This window comes from Polyodon spathula, chromosome 1 (assembly GCF_017654505.1).
Source record: "Polyodon spathula isolate WHYD16114869_AA chromosome 1, ASM1765450v1, whole genome shotgun sequence".
NCBI lineage: Eukaryota > Metazoa > Chordata > Actinopteri > Acipenseriformes > Polyodontidae > Polyodon > Polyodon spathula.
The window spans coordinates 58,817,580-58,830,594 of record NC_054534.1 but is presented as its reverse complement, the minus strand read 5'-3'; the positions used below and the strand labels follow the sequence as shown (position 1 = coordinate 58,830,594).

General features: G+C 35.2%; 1 protein-coding gene across 1 annotated transcript in view; it reads right to left on the bottom strand.

The window, feature by feature from the left end:
* tusc3 (tumor suppressor candidate 3) overlaps nt 1-13,015 on the bottom strand; it is a 111,264-nt gene that overhangs the window by 60,894 nt on the left and 37,355 nt on the right. The window contains exon 2 of the mRNA XM_041258471.1: nt 10,986-11,155. Within this exon, the coding sequence (XP_041114405.1) occupies nt 10,986-11,155 (170 nt within the window). The remainder of the gene's footprint in view (nt 1-10,985; nt 11,156-13,015) is intronic.

The window sequence follows — 13,015 nt, the reverse complement described above, 5'->3', positions numbered from 1 at the left end:
GCCTGCGGCTTCTGTGTCATTACTGTTGTTTTTTTGCATGAGCCAGCCACCGACCCATCATAATAAGAGCAAGCATAACACTGCAAATTACAGTTTAGCAATTGTGACCAACGCTTACTAACGTGCACACCAAGTAGAATGCCGATAAACAACGTACATTACCAAAGGGCAACAGACTTCATCCAAACTTATGCAAGTTTAATGCCTGGACATGTCACCATCTGCAAATATGCCTGGACATGTCAGCATAAGTTATATATATATATATATATATATATATATATATATATATATATATATATATATCGGTTTTTCATTATCAGCCAATTCGTAAATTTGCATGTATACATTTAATTCCAAAAACATTTAAATGCACGTGTACTCAATAAAATGTCTGCTAAAACAGTATCTAATTTACAGTAACTCGTTATAACATCTATAATGTAACTGCAGCAACTTGGAGGACAACAAAGGCCTTCCAATCAGTTACAGTACTTATAGTTCTTGTATGGCCCTTAATTTTAAGAACCAGTAAACTTTTACGATAAACGTTTGCTATCTGTCAGTTTTTAAAACTACGGTTCGCAACATAACACAGTGGAACGATCACAGTACTACCATGCAGTAATTGCAGGGCAGTATTGCCACGTGTGAAATCTTTAAAAATAAAGTCAAAATGAAAATGCCTTTATTTGCTTCAAAATCATTTCAAACTGGTTACTAGACTAGCAAGCACTGGCAACAATCAGCTCAGTTTTATACGGTGCAAAACGTTTTAACGTTATGTTTTATTTATGGACTTCGCGATTCCTGCACTAATAGTGGTATCTACAAAGTATCGACAACAACAATGAACCATTTTGTTACAGACTTTCAACAAGTCTGACGCAAACAATGTTGGCTGTTATGTAATTGAACCTTTGTTAAAAACAAAAAAAGAACACAAAAATGCTTAACATAAAAAAGAACAGTCCTACTACAGTAGCAGGCACAGTTTACACTGCCTCTGGGTTTCTGATCGCATCATCAGTTACAGATATTTTAAATCCATTGATGGAAATATCCAGTCTACTTTTAATGGTTTTCAAGAAAATTTCTTCATCACTCATAAACCACTTTGAAATCTGACACATTATGTCCAGCGATTCTTTAACATGTTCTGTATACCAGTCTGACAGAGGGCGAGATCGCTACACCACTGTAGACAACCCTCCTTTATTGGTGGAAGTATTATTGGCGATCCAATCAAAACAGCCAATAATGCCCAACTAAAGTTATACAGTATAGCCTAGGTAAGATGTGTGCTGTATTTGTTTTTTGGTTTTTTTTTAAACCCTGAACCTTCTAAACAACATCCCCCCCCCCCCCCCCCCCGTAAGAACACACATTATTGATAAATAAGTTCTACTGTAAAACACCTATAATACAAAAGAGCTAAGAGAACAACATAATACATACTGGTTGTTACCTGGTAATTTGTGAAAAGGTTTGTGTTATACAACTTTTGAAAACTCTTTTACCAACTTATGATACAACTTGTAGGATGCAACATAATAATTTTGCTGTCTACTACTCTTAATTGAATGGTAGTATGGCTCTATTCATATATTTGATTCTGTTCTAATTTATTATATTATTAAATTGATTATTATATATTTATTATATTATAATTATAATAAAACTCATGACGGAAGCAACCGTTGGTTGCTTTTTTTTTTTTTTTTTTTGGGGGGGGGGGGGGGGGGGGAGTTAAAGGGGTATTTATACCGTTGATTTTGCAACTTAAAACGATGAAAGAAATGGTAAACACCGAATCAAGCAAGAAAAAAGAAAGAAACTTATGAAAGATCGTTAGCAATGATAAGAACCTTTTTTTTTTTTTTTTTTTCTTCTTTCACGGCGGATTACAGCTGTTTACTCCATCAAAGGATCAACCACATAGCTGCCAGTTTACAGACCGGGGTGAGATCGATCCAATTGTTTCTTCTTCCAATCTGCTGCTGGATTATATTTTTTTGTGTTAAATGGTCATTTTGTTTTTTTTTTTCCATAAAGTATTTTTGTTTTGTTTTTTTGTGAGTAAACTCAGGACTAGACATTTATTTTGAACTTGTTGGGTTTTTTTTTTTTTTTTTTTTTTTTTTTTTTTACGTTATTTCTCAACGTGCTTTACAGAACTGTATGGTTTATTTTTGTATTTGTCTGTTTTAGCGCTGTGTGGTGTTCAGTGTTAAGTGTATTCATTCTGCTGCTAGCCTTACATTTATTGGGTTTATTGAAATACTATTTGAGTAGTTAAAGACTATTTAAAATCTGTGTCTTCTTTCTCAGTGTGGTATATTGCTATAGTGCGTTTTTTACATACTATAGTTAAAATGGTCGCGTCACTTTGGGGAACTCGCCTATTTTACTATATTACACAGTGATGTTTTGTTTAGTTATTTATCGAATGAGTAGTGTTGAAACAATGTCTAACCACTGGTTCATTCAAATTTTTCTAAAAAAAAAAACTAAAAAAAACCTATGATTTTAAATGATAGCTTTTTGTTGCTTTCCACAAAATGTTTCACTCACTAAGACATTTGGTAGATATATCTTGAGCAAAACACATAAATCAATAAATAAATAAATGGGGATTGTTGAGGGGAGACCAAAGGGTTCGTTTTTCATGCATTAATTCCAAATGGGATGATGGTCATTGTTTTTTTATGATTATAGACTTTGTGGGCGTCAACTATACAGCCAATGCCACAGTTGTTCAAAATATTTTATAAAAGCTACCGTTTAAGTTAAACATGTAATTACTTTTGTTTATCTACAAGGCAAATGCTTTTTCCTGTTTTCTGCTAGTACAACAATTCTGCATAATTTGACACTATTAATGTAAAAATTGACAGCTGTTCAGAAGCTCTTACTGATAATATGGGGTCAGTATTTCACAGAAAATATGGGGTCATTATTATAGATAACATTTCTTTGATGTGATGGGACCGTGTTTAATTTATAGCCTGCTAGCACTCTGAGACATCCAGTGAATTCAAAACAATCCGCGTGAAGCTTTCGTTTCTGTTCAATGAAGATCAAGATGATTTTTTTTTTTTTTTAAATATTTATCTATTAGCAGGTTTATTACTGCCTTGTGTTTCATGAATTAAAATACCAGATTAAAAACAGCTGATTGTCTACCTTTAATTGTAAACCAATGTTTTTTTCATTTTTTTCATCAGTTAAATTCTTTACATTTAAAAATGTTCTCATATTAGAAAAGTATTAAGGAATATAATTATATTTTCCATTAGCAACACTGGTACCTCAGCAGAGTGTGTCTTTTATAACAAAAGAAATGCAATTTACCTCTCAATAGACAGAGATTCAGAATCACATTGTAAGTGCTGTTTAAGATTACATTTAATAGAATCACTTTGTAACTGCAGTTTAACACCAAAAAAGCAGCACAAAAGACATTGCAACTGCAGTTTAACAGTAGCCTGTAACATAATCACATTGTAACTATAGATTAACACTAGACTGTAATAAAATGACACTATAACTACAGTTTAACACCACAATTGGTAAAATTCCATTGAAACTGCAGTTTAACACCACACACTCATTTTAATAAGTTCTCCCTTCAGTGAACAATAAGCAATATGTTAAATCCTTGATCTCAATTTTAAAAACAATTACTACTTACAATATAATCGTAAAATCTCGAAAAACTACTCACTTCTAAATCTTTTGTAGTCATTTCTTGTATTACTTTAGTATGAACACATGTTAATTTGGATTCATATGTTGTTTTTTTCTGACTTTATGTGAACGAAAAGACACACATTTGCCCGTTTTCCCAATGGAAATAGTGATATTTTGAAATATCACTGTCCTGGTCACAAAAGCAAAGTTTGTGGGGAATAATAGCCATTTTCTATACTTTTGAGGCATAAGCAATTAGGAAATAACACTTACTACCCAGGAACAAAAATTGTGTTACATAGTGAAGAGGTTTTTATGGACAAAACAGAAGAGGCATTTTGAGACCTTGTGAAATCAACCTCATGCCTTGTTCATTAAAACCTGTTTAAACTGACATAACTGACTGACATGTTATGTTCTCTAGTGTGAAACCACCTTAAGAGACACTTAATTTCTTACGTTACAATTATTCATCATAGATTTCAAAAACTATGTAGATACAAACAATCAACACTGTTGTACTATTTTGCTTGAATTACCGAGTTAGGACTGTTTGCATTAACATGTCTAATACAATGTGTTAAAATGCAGCAGTCATGTATGGAACACCTCCACAGAAGTGGTATAGTTTATAATGAAAATTACAAACGAGAGGAGGCCATTCGGCCTATCTTGCTAGTTTGGTTGTTAGTAGCTTATTGATCCCAGAATCTCATCAATAAGCTTCTTGAAGGATTCCAGGGTGTCAGCTTCAACAACATTACTGGGGAGTTGGTTTCAAACCCTCACGACTCTGTAAAAAAAAAGTGCCTCCTATTTTCTGTTCTGAATGTCCCTTTGTCTAATCTCCATTTGTGACCGCTGGTCCTTGCTTCTTTTTTCAGGTCAAAAAAGTCCCTTGGGTTGACATTGTCAATACCTTTTAGAACTTTGAATGTTTCAATTAGGTTGCCGCGTAGCCTTCTTTGTTTATATGTGTGTGTGTGTGTGTGTGTGTGTGTGTGGGCTAACAATCCGGATCAAACATCAAACATAATATATATATAGATATATATATATATATATATATATCAATTTGATGATATATATATATTATATATATACAAACTAAACTAACAATGCATGCAATGTAACTAAACCCTGCAATACCAGCAGATGCAAAACCTGTCCCCATATCTCTAGACAGAATACCATCCTCACAGCACAAGGGAAACTGGAGATAAAAGGATCATCTACCTGCAGATCCAAAAATGCAATCTACATGATTAAATGTAGCAAATGTTCCGATGGGATCTACACTGAAGAAACCAAACAACATCTTCGGACAAGGATGACTATACACAGACACCATCAGCAACAAAATAACCATTCTCTGCATGATCTGACAGTTATTGTTTTAGAAGGGCAAATTCAAGAATATACAACACAGGAGAACTTGGGAACTTAAATTTATAAAATTCCTGAACGCAAAAGGACTCAACAGGGATACTGGTTTTCTACCTCATTACAAATTATAATACTATTGCATGCTCGCAGACACATACTGTTTATTGCTAATACTGCTAAAAATACAAATGCAGTACAACCAAGTTTATTTTACATTAAGATACAACAAACCCTATACATACCAATCACTGTCAGCCTCATAGGCAAACACCACACATGAAAGTAAGCAAGAGCCCTGCCTGTAAATACTGATATTTGTGTTTTGGTGATGGTTGGCAGGAATGGTGTTAATTCCTGTCTCTGCCAAAAACATGTGAGAATATGGCTGTTCCTAATGGAATAACTGGTGTTAACTGGGAACAGCCACATCCTATAAAAAGTGAGCCCAAAACTCCATTACAGAGACTACCAGGGAGCTGGGAACAGGGAGGTTTGCTGCTATAGGAAGAGAGACAAATGTTCCTGTATTTTTACTTAAAAACCCACCATGACAGTGCAAGACTTGGGTGGGAGGTTCTGTTTAATTTTGTGTTCATCACTTATTTTTGTTTAACTTTTTAAAATTATTTTTGGCTCAGTGAGATGTGTTTCTGTTGATAAGAAAAATAAACTTGCCATTCTTCAGTCTCAAGTCTCCTTTCTGCCTCCTCACCACAATAGACACCCAGCCACTCTACCACTGTATTATTTAGCCATTTTATCCATTGATTTTTAATTTAATTGTTTACTTCCGCTACTATTAACGTATTTTTAAAATGTGAACTTTCAGTGTTATGGTAACACTTTATATTAACCCTTTGTGGTCCTATGTCGGACCAGGTCCAACATCATCAAAGAATATCACGGACATTTGCAGAGCTTTTTGAGATGTTATAGTAATAAAATAATGGCTCAGATCGCATTATTGAGGAGTTTGGTGATAAAAAGAGTGATCAGGAGAGGATTTATCAGTATGCATGTCTATAAATAGGTATGTACAGCAAACAAGGGGTGGGGCTTAGCTGGAGATACAGTACTGAGTGTCCTTTTGCGATTCACTGCCTTTTAAACCTGTTTTACTCTGAAACAAAAAATTAAAACAGTGTGTTTAAAATAAACATCACATATGAAAATAAACTGGACCTCACGCACCTGACAAGTGCTGAATACATGGACTGCAAAGGGCTATGGTGCTGCTGATTAATGTTTTACAAATGTAAAATTATGTTTAATAACTATATTATATAGTGTTAATAAAGCATATAGATGGTTTATAACCATGCAATAGCCATAGACGGAATTACAGTTTTATAAAGAGGGCAGTTTTTAGCAACCTATTGTCCATTGGGATATTTAAACTTAATTCAGTCTATGGCTATTGTATGATTATAAATCATCTGTAATGCTTTAGTAACACTCTATAACAGTTATTAAACATCTATTATATATTTATAAAACATTACTAAGCAGCACCTTAACATAAAGTGTTACCGGTATAATAAATGAGATGTACTTTTAAAACATCGAAACACATCTCAAAATAATGCAAAATTCAACATGACACCGTACTTAATGTTTTTAGATGTGTTGTGAGTCAGCACACAGAGCAGCTGAAGATTCAATTAATTCTGGAGTGGCTAGAAAATGAACAACCCTGAAGTCTGTGAACAGTGAAGCATAGAAATATTTCGGTTTTGAGATGGATGATGATGGAATAGTAAAACAACAGAACAAGACCTTGTTTTTCTCCAAGGATATTGTGAAGCAAAGCACCACTAAATTAAAGGTATTGCTTTTCATATGTAAATATCTGTTAACATGTCTGTGTGTGTGTGTATATATATTAACTGGGCCCACAAAATCAAATCGTTAGAATAAATGTCGATGATTGTACCGCCCACATACATATATACACATAGTAGATGCCGCTTATTAACAAGCTCTCGGTTGTCATTAACACTAGAACCACCAGGTTTATGCTACTAACCGCCAGCAGCAGTCACTTTGAAGGGTACATTTTAAACAGCTTCGATATGAAAATGAAACACAAACTATCAGCTAGAACTCAAAAGATTAATTTATGAACAACATATCTAAAATGTGCATAGCAGAAACACTGTATTTAAATAAAAAAATAAACAAAAAAAAGCTTTATTTCCGAAATTGGTGCATATAATGCATGACGTAAATAAATTAAAAACTATAATAAAATAAACATTTCAAAAGAAGATATTATGTAAACAGGTGTAAACTGCTATATGTACATACACAATTGTAAAAACAAAGTCAGTATTTACAAAAATAACATAAAAGGCTTTTTTCACATTAGCCTATTACATAGCACGACATAAAAAAAAAAAGAAAACTATAATAAAATAAACATTTCAAAAGAAAATATTGCTGTAAACTGGTTATATGTATGGACTACATACAGAACCGTAAAATCAAAAAATCACTATTTATAAAAAAGAAAATAACTCTGTTCAGGTGGTGTAACGGAAATGCGCATTCAGGGAAACATATTTCAAAGTAGCCCCCATATTAGCACAATCCACACAAATGTAACACTTATCAACTTGTCATGTGCATTTACAACACACTGCTCTTTCACACGGCACAGATATCAGATGTTTTATTTTTATTGCATTTAGTTACCTGTCATTGTTTTCTGTTGCGTGTGTCACTTGATGCGCATTGTATCCAGGTTGAGCTGCGTTTCTCTGCCGCTTTGCAGCTTTCTGATCGAAATGTTTCTGCCAAAGCTTTGTGGCTAGAAGAAGATATTTTTCCCTGTGCATTCATTGTACAAAACAAAGAAATTGAAGGCTGCCATGTCCAGTACATTGTAAGATACAGCTACTTGTCACCTGGTGATTGCTTTCACAGAGAACTTTTGCGCAGATGGTGGAAACTCTCTTATCGCTTTGTTTACTGTTCCAACCAGGCTGTTCATTTTTTTCTTCAACTGTTTTGCAAATTACAGTGAAATTTTAAAAAAAATGTCATTGGTAACTTTTCCTAAGCACAGTTACATCAGCCTAAATACCACATTGCCACCCAATCTCTGACCTGCTCGACGAGTTTCATCTTTGCACAGGTAGGGGTAGGTTCTGCTGCCAGCCAAAACTTGATCCCGAATTTGACAGGTTTGTTTGAATTATGTTGTGTCCACCGACATCGTACTTTTGTCAGAAACAGCTGCTTGTCCACGTATTGTTTTATGTTTAGCTTGAAACAGGCAATGCTGTTTTCAGTGAAGAAGTTCCAAATTCCTGCTGCCAATGCAAATATAGCTGTAGTTGCTCTCAAATCAAAACGCAAAAATATCAAGATTTCTCGAAAAATTCTTGTAATAGTAATATTATAAGACAGCAGCCTATATATGCTCACGTAGACAGCCAGACGGCAGTTCTCCAAGGAACTGATAAGATTACAATACAGATTTGGATAGCATATCTAGACTTCCAAGATTGGATTGCCAATAATACTTCCACCAATCGAGAGAGTTGCATAGACTGCCCATAGCAATCCTGCCCTCTGTCAGACTGGTATACAGAACAGATTAAAGAAGCACTGGATACGGGAAATAATGTGTCAAATATCAAAGTGGACATGAGAATGGCAGTGATGGAGCCAATTTGTTTGAAAACATTAAAAGTAGACCGGACATTTTCATCAATAGATTTAAAAAAATCTGGAATTAATGATGCGATCAGAAACCCAGAGGCAGAGTAAACTGTGCCTGCTACTGTAGTAGGACTGTTTTTTTTTTTATCTTAAGCATTTTTGTATTTTTTGTTTTGTTTTGTTTTTTTTACAATGGTTTAATTAAGTAACAGCCAACATTGTTTGTGTCAGACTTGTTAGAAAGTCTGTAACAAATGGTTGATTGTTATTGTTGACAAGCTGTAGATACGACTATTACTTAAGACACCAACCATGCGGGTACTGTATTGCAAAGTCCATAAACAAAATAAAATGTTAAAATAAATTAGTTCTGTACTGCATAAAACTGGACTGATTTTTGCCAGTACTTGCTAGCCTACTAACCAGCTTGAAATTATTTCAAAGCAAATTAAAGAATTTTTGGTTCGGCTTTGTTAAAGATTTCACCCGTGCAATACTGCCCTACATGTGCATGTGATACTGTGATCATTTCACTATGTTACATTGTGAACCATAGCTAAGTTTTAAAACTGAGAGATTGCAAATGCTTATCGTAAATGTTAACCGGAACCTTAAAATGAGGGGCCATATAAGAACGGTAAATACTGTAACTGATTTTTAGAAGGCATTCTTTGTTATTCTCCAAGTTAATGCAGGTGACATTTTAGGTGTTATAACTAAGGCCCTGTGTAAGTCGCGATTTCACACACTGCAGGAAATCATGAAATGAGCACAATACTGCACTTTTTTCAATATTCGTAAGAAATAAGAATATACGGACGTAAAGAGGCGTTGTGCAGTACGAGATGAAGTCCAGAAGTCGCACTTACAGTCCAGGTCAAACAGTGGATTTTGGGGAGGAAATAAATAAATAAATAAATAAATAAAAGCAGACGTAATTTTTAGGGCAAGAAATGTTGTTTCTTTTATTAAATATCCTTAGGCAAACAAAGGCACCACAAAAGTAGTCTCACTTATAACGCTGAACTACACACTAAGTTAAGCTGAGTAAATTTGATTGAATTGAAATATGCAAAAGTAAAATATATTTTTTTGATGTGTTGAACTGCACATTGCCATTGAAAAGATCCACCGGAGGTGGAGTTGAGTTGAGGTGGAGTTGCGCCTCAGATTACAGTCATTTGTCAAGGTCTGTGTTGGAGATGGGTGGATAATGTGCAGAACTGTCTTTTTCTGTAGCGTTTACAAACTGAAGTGACAAAATCAGGGTGATTGGTATTTTTTTTCTGTTTTGCTATCTTCCAGTTAATTTCATTGTTTTTCATCCAAATCTGCGTGTCTATTTACTGTTTTGGGGATTTTTTTTTTGCTGGTAATTGGTCACTCAGTGTTACAGTTACTGTAAATCTGTAACTGTAACAAGATGGCTACCGGTACTTTAAACTATGTGAGGCAGCGCAGTGATTTTGAGTATGTGACAGCTGGAACCTTGCTCGACCAATCACACTGCTTGTTTCACATTCCATTGCCAGCCCTGGATCGTGTGTGTGTGTGTGTGTGTGTGTGTGTGTGTGTGTGTGTGTGTGTGTGTAAAGGCGCTAGCAAGAAATAATATTGACTCTCGAAGAGCCGAGCAGCAAGGGAGAAACACAATGGCGTGATAGGACTTAATCAGGGCCTTGACTAAAACATATTTATACTCTTAATACTAAAGCAAAATTATTTCATAATGGAAATGAGAAAGTAAAATATCAACTTCTCTCCATAGTTCTGACTGAATGTCAAAAGTTCTGTCGTTCTCATGCAGGTTGAAAGAGAAATGGCACAATCCCTATGAGACAGCCATTGATATCTCCTGTGACAGAGACAACACCTGACACAGACAGGGCTCTTAAAGGAGCCACTTTGATATAAGTGCTCAGGTCATTCGGGCTATAAGAGGTATATCCCATTCAATAATGGTTATATTTGCTACTTAAAAAGGGAAACAGAAGGGAAACCGAACAGGATATTAGTAAGCCATACAATAAACCAATTAGAAAACCTTAAATACCCAAGCAGCATGTTATTGTGCAAGACAGAGGGAAAATATAATCTCAAAATATATATTAGATACAATGTGCCAATTGAGATAATGTAACTCCAATGTTTGAATACAGTAAGAGTTACTCTGAGCCTTTAACATTCTTTCAGTTGTACATGTACGTCTATCCTATAAAAAACCTGTATACATTTTGTACCTGCAAACAGAGCACTGCCTCTGAGGCTGCAGTGCAGTGAACATCACGATTACGGAGTAGTTGCGGGGAGGCGCCTTTACAAATCTTCTGAATTTGTCTCCGTTCATGCGGATGACTGAGCGTCTGGAGCTCCATTCCATCAGCTGCTCCACCTTCTCAGCTAGCATGTTCTGTCATGAGATAAAGAAAAACAAATCAGAACCAAAACTGCAAAATAACAAATGTAAAAGCAACCTGTCCCTTAAAACATGCAGCATTAAAACAAGTACTTTCATATTTTTTTACATTTATTTTCCCTGTTTATAATTCTGGTCAGAGAGGATTTAGTGAAAAATACACAACTCATTCACTTGAATAAACATTTTGAATACTATCTTATGAGGCATCATAAGTTTGGGTTTATTAGAAGGGAACTACGTTTTCTGTAACAACTTTAAAAACATTTAAAAATAACTACTTATGGGGTAGACCATCAGAACGAACTTGACTGTATAGCACTCAAAGTAGATCACAAAAAATATTTATAACTTCAAGTCAGTGTTTTAATGTTCTGACATCAAATAACTTTTTGGGCCAAAAAAAAAAACCCAAAACAAACAAATAAAAAACACACATTTCCAGACTACCATTAAAATGAGCCACTTTAATTAGTTTTCACTAATGCCCTATTAATACCGATATAATCTAGGACCAACACATGTTGACTGTAAATAAACTTAAATGACAAGGACACCTTTTCAAATGTTGATCACACATTATTTCTCTAGTGTGATTAAGGCCTTTAAAAGCCAGGACTGACTTAGTCAAGTCAATAATAATAATGCAGACCAGAACAAAAAGCCAGGCAAAATTAAGGTTCAATCAATCTTGGTCTATCCCCAGGGCTAAACTAAAATCAATGAGCTTTATAGAGCTTATATAGCAGTACTGGTGCTGCCACCTTATCTAATGTTTAGTGCAAGCACCTCCTTCAAAGATTATCCTCAGCACTTTGGTATGTAGTGAAATGTGCAATTAAATGATATAGCACTAAGACATTGGGTACTAAAAAGTAAATATGATGCTGTGTGCTTTTTAGGTATAGTTGGATTCCACTTTATCCAATCCGCGATAAAGTTCACATTCCAACCTGAACCCGACCCGCTCGTGCGGGTCACACGCGGGCTTTTCGGTTACCAGACCTGATGCAGGACTCTATACTGTATGTTTGCAAAGTATCTTTCATCACTTCCCCCTAGTACCTCTTTCTATCCAACTCGCTGACAACAAGCGTCAATCTTTAAACATGTGTGAATAAAAAATAACTTGAAATTCACAGACATTAAACATATTTCTAAGTTTACAAGTTGTAATTGTCTTTAAAATGTGTTGTCACTAGAGATAAAAGGTGGTGTCTATATTTAATACAATCCCAAATTGTTTAGCGATCCTGCTTCCTCACCCTCCTCTGACCACTCCATATCAGAACCCCTTACTGTCACTCTCTCCTTCTGCTAAAAACCTATATGTTACTCTCACCCCCCTACCTTCTCTTAACACATCTGACACACACTTGTCGCTTCTTTCTCAGCAACATTTACAGAATCCGTCCTTTTCTCACTACTTTTTCCACCCAACTCCTGGTCAAAGCTCTTATACTCTCCAGATTGGACAACTGTAACTCTCTCCTTGCTGGTCTCCGTTATTCGGCTATCTGTCCCCATCAGCTCATATAAATTTCTCCCAGCCTCGCTACTCTCTTGCTTGAGAACCGCTGAGTCCAGTAGCATTATCTTGTATTCTCCCCGAGATCCTTTGGGTTCAACAGCAGTCAATGCTGGGCATTCCAAAAGTCTTACAGCCTGGACCCTTCTGGTTCACAGCGCTGTTATAGCTTGCAGTCAATGTCATCAATTGTTAGCAGTACATGCAATTTGAACCAAACAGTCTGCTATCTGCAATATTAGTCTCTTTTCAGAAAAGAACACCAGTATAGCTCTGCCAGTCCGCATGCACAGCAAACTGCTAATCAATTCTCGTTCCATGTTTTC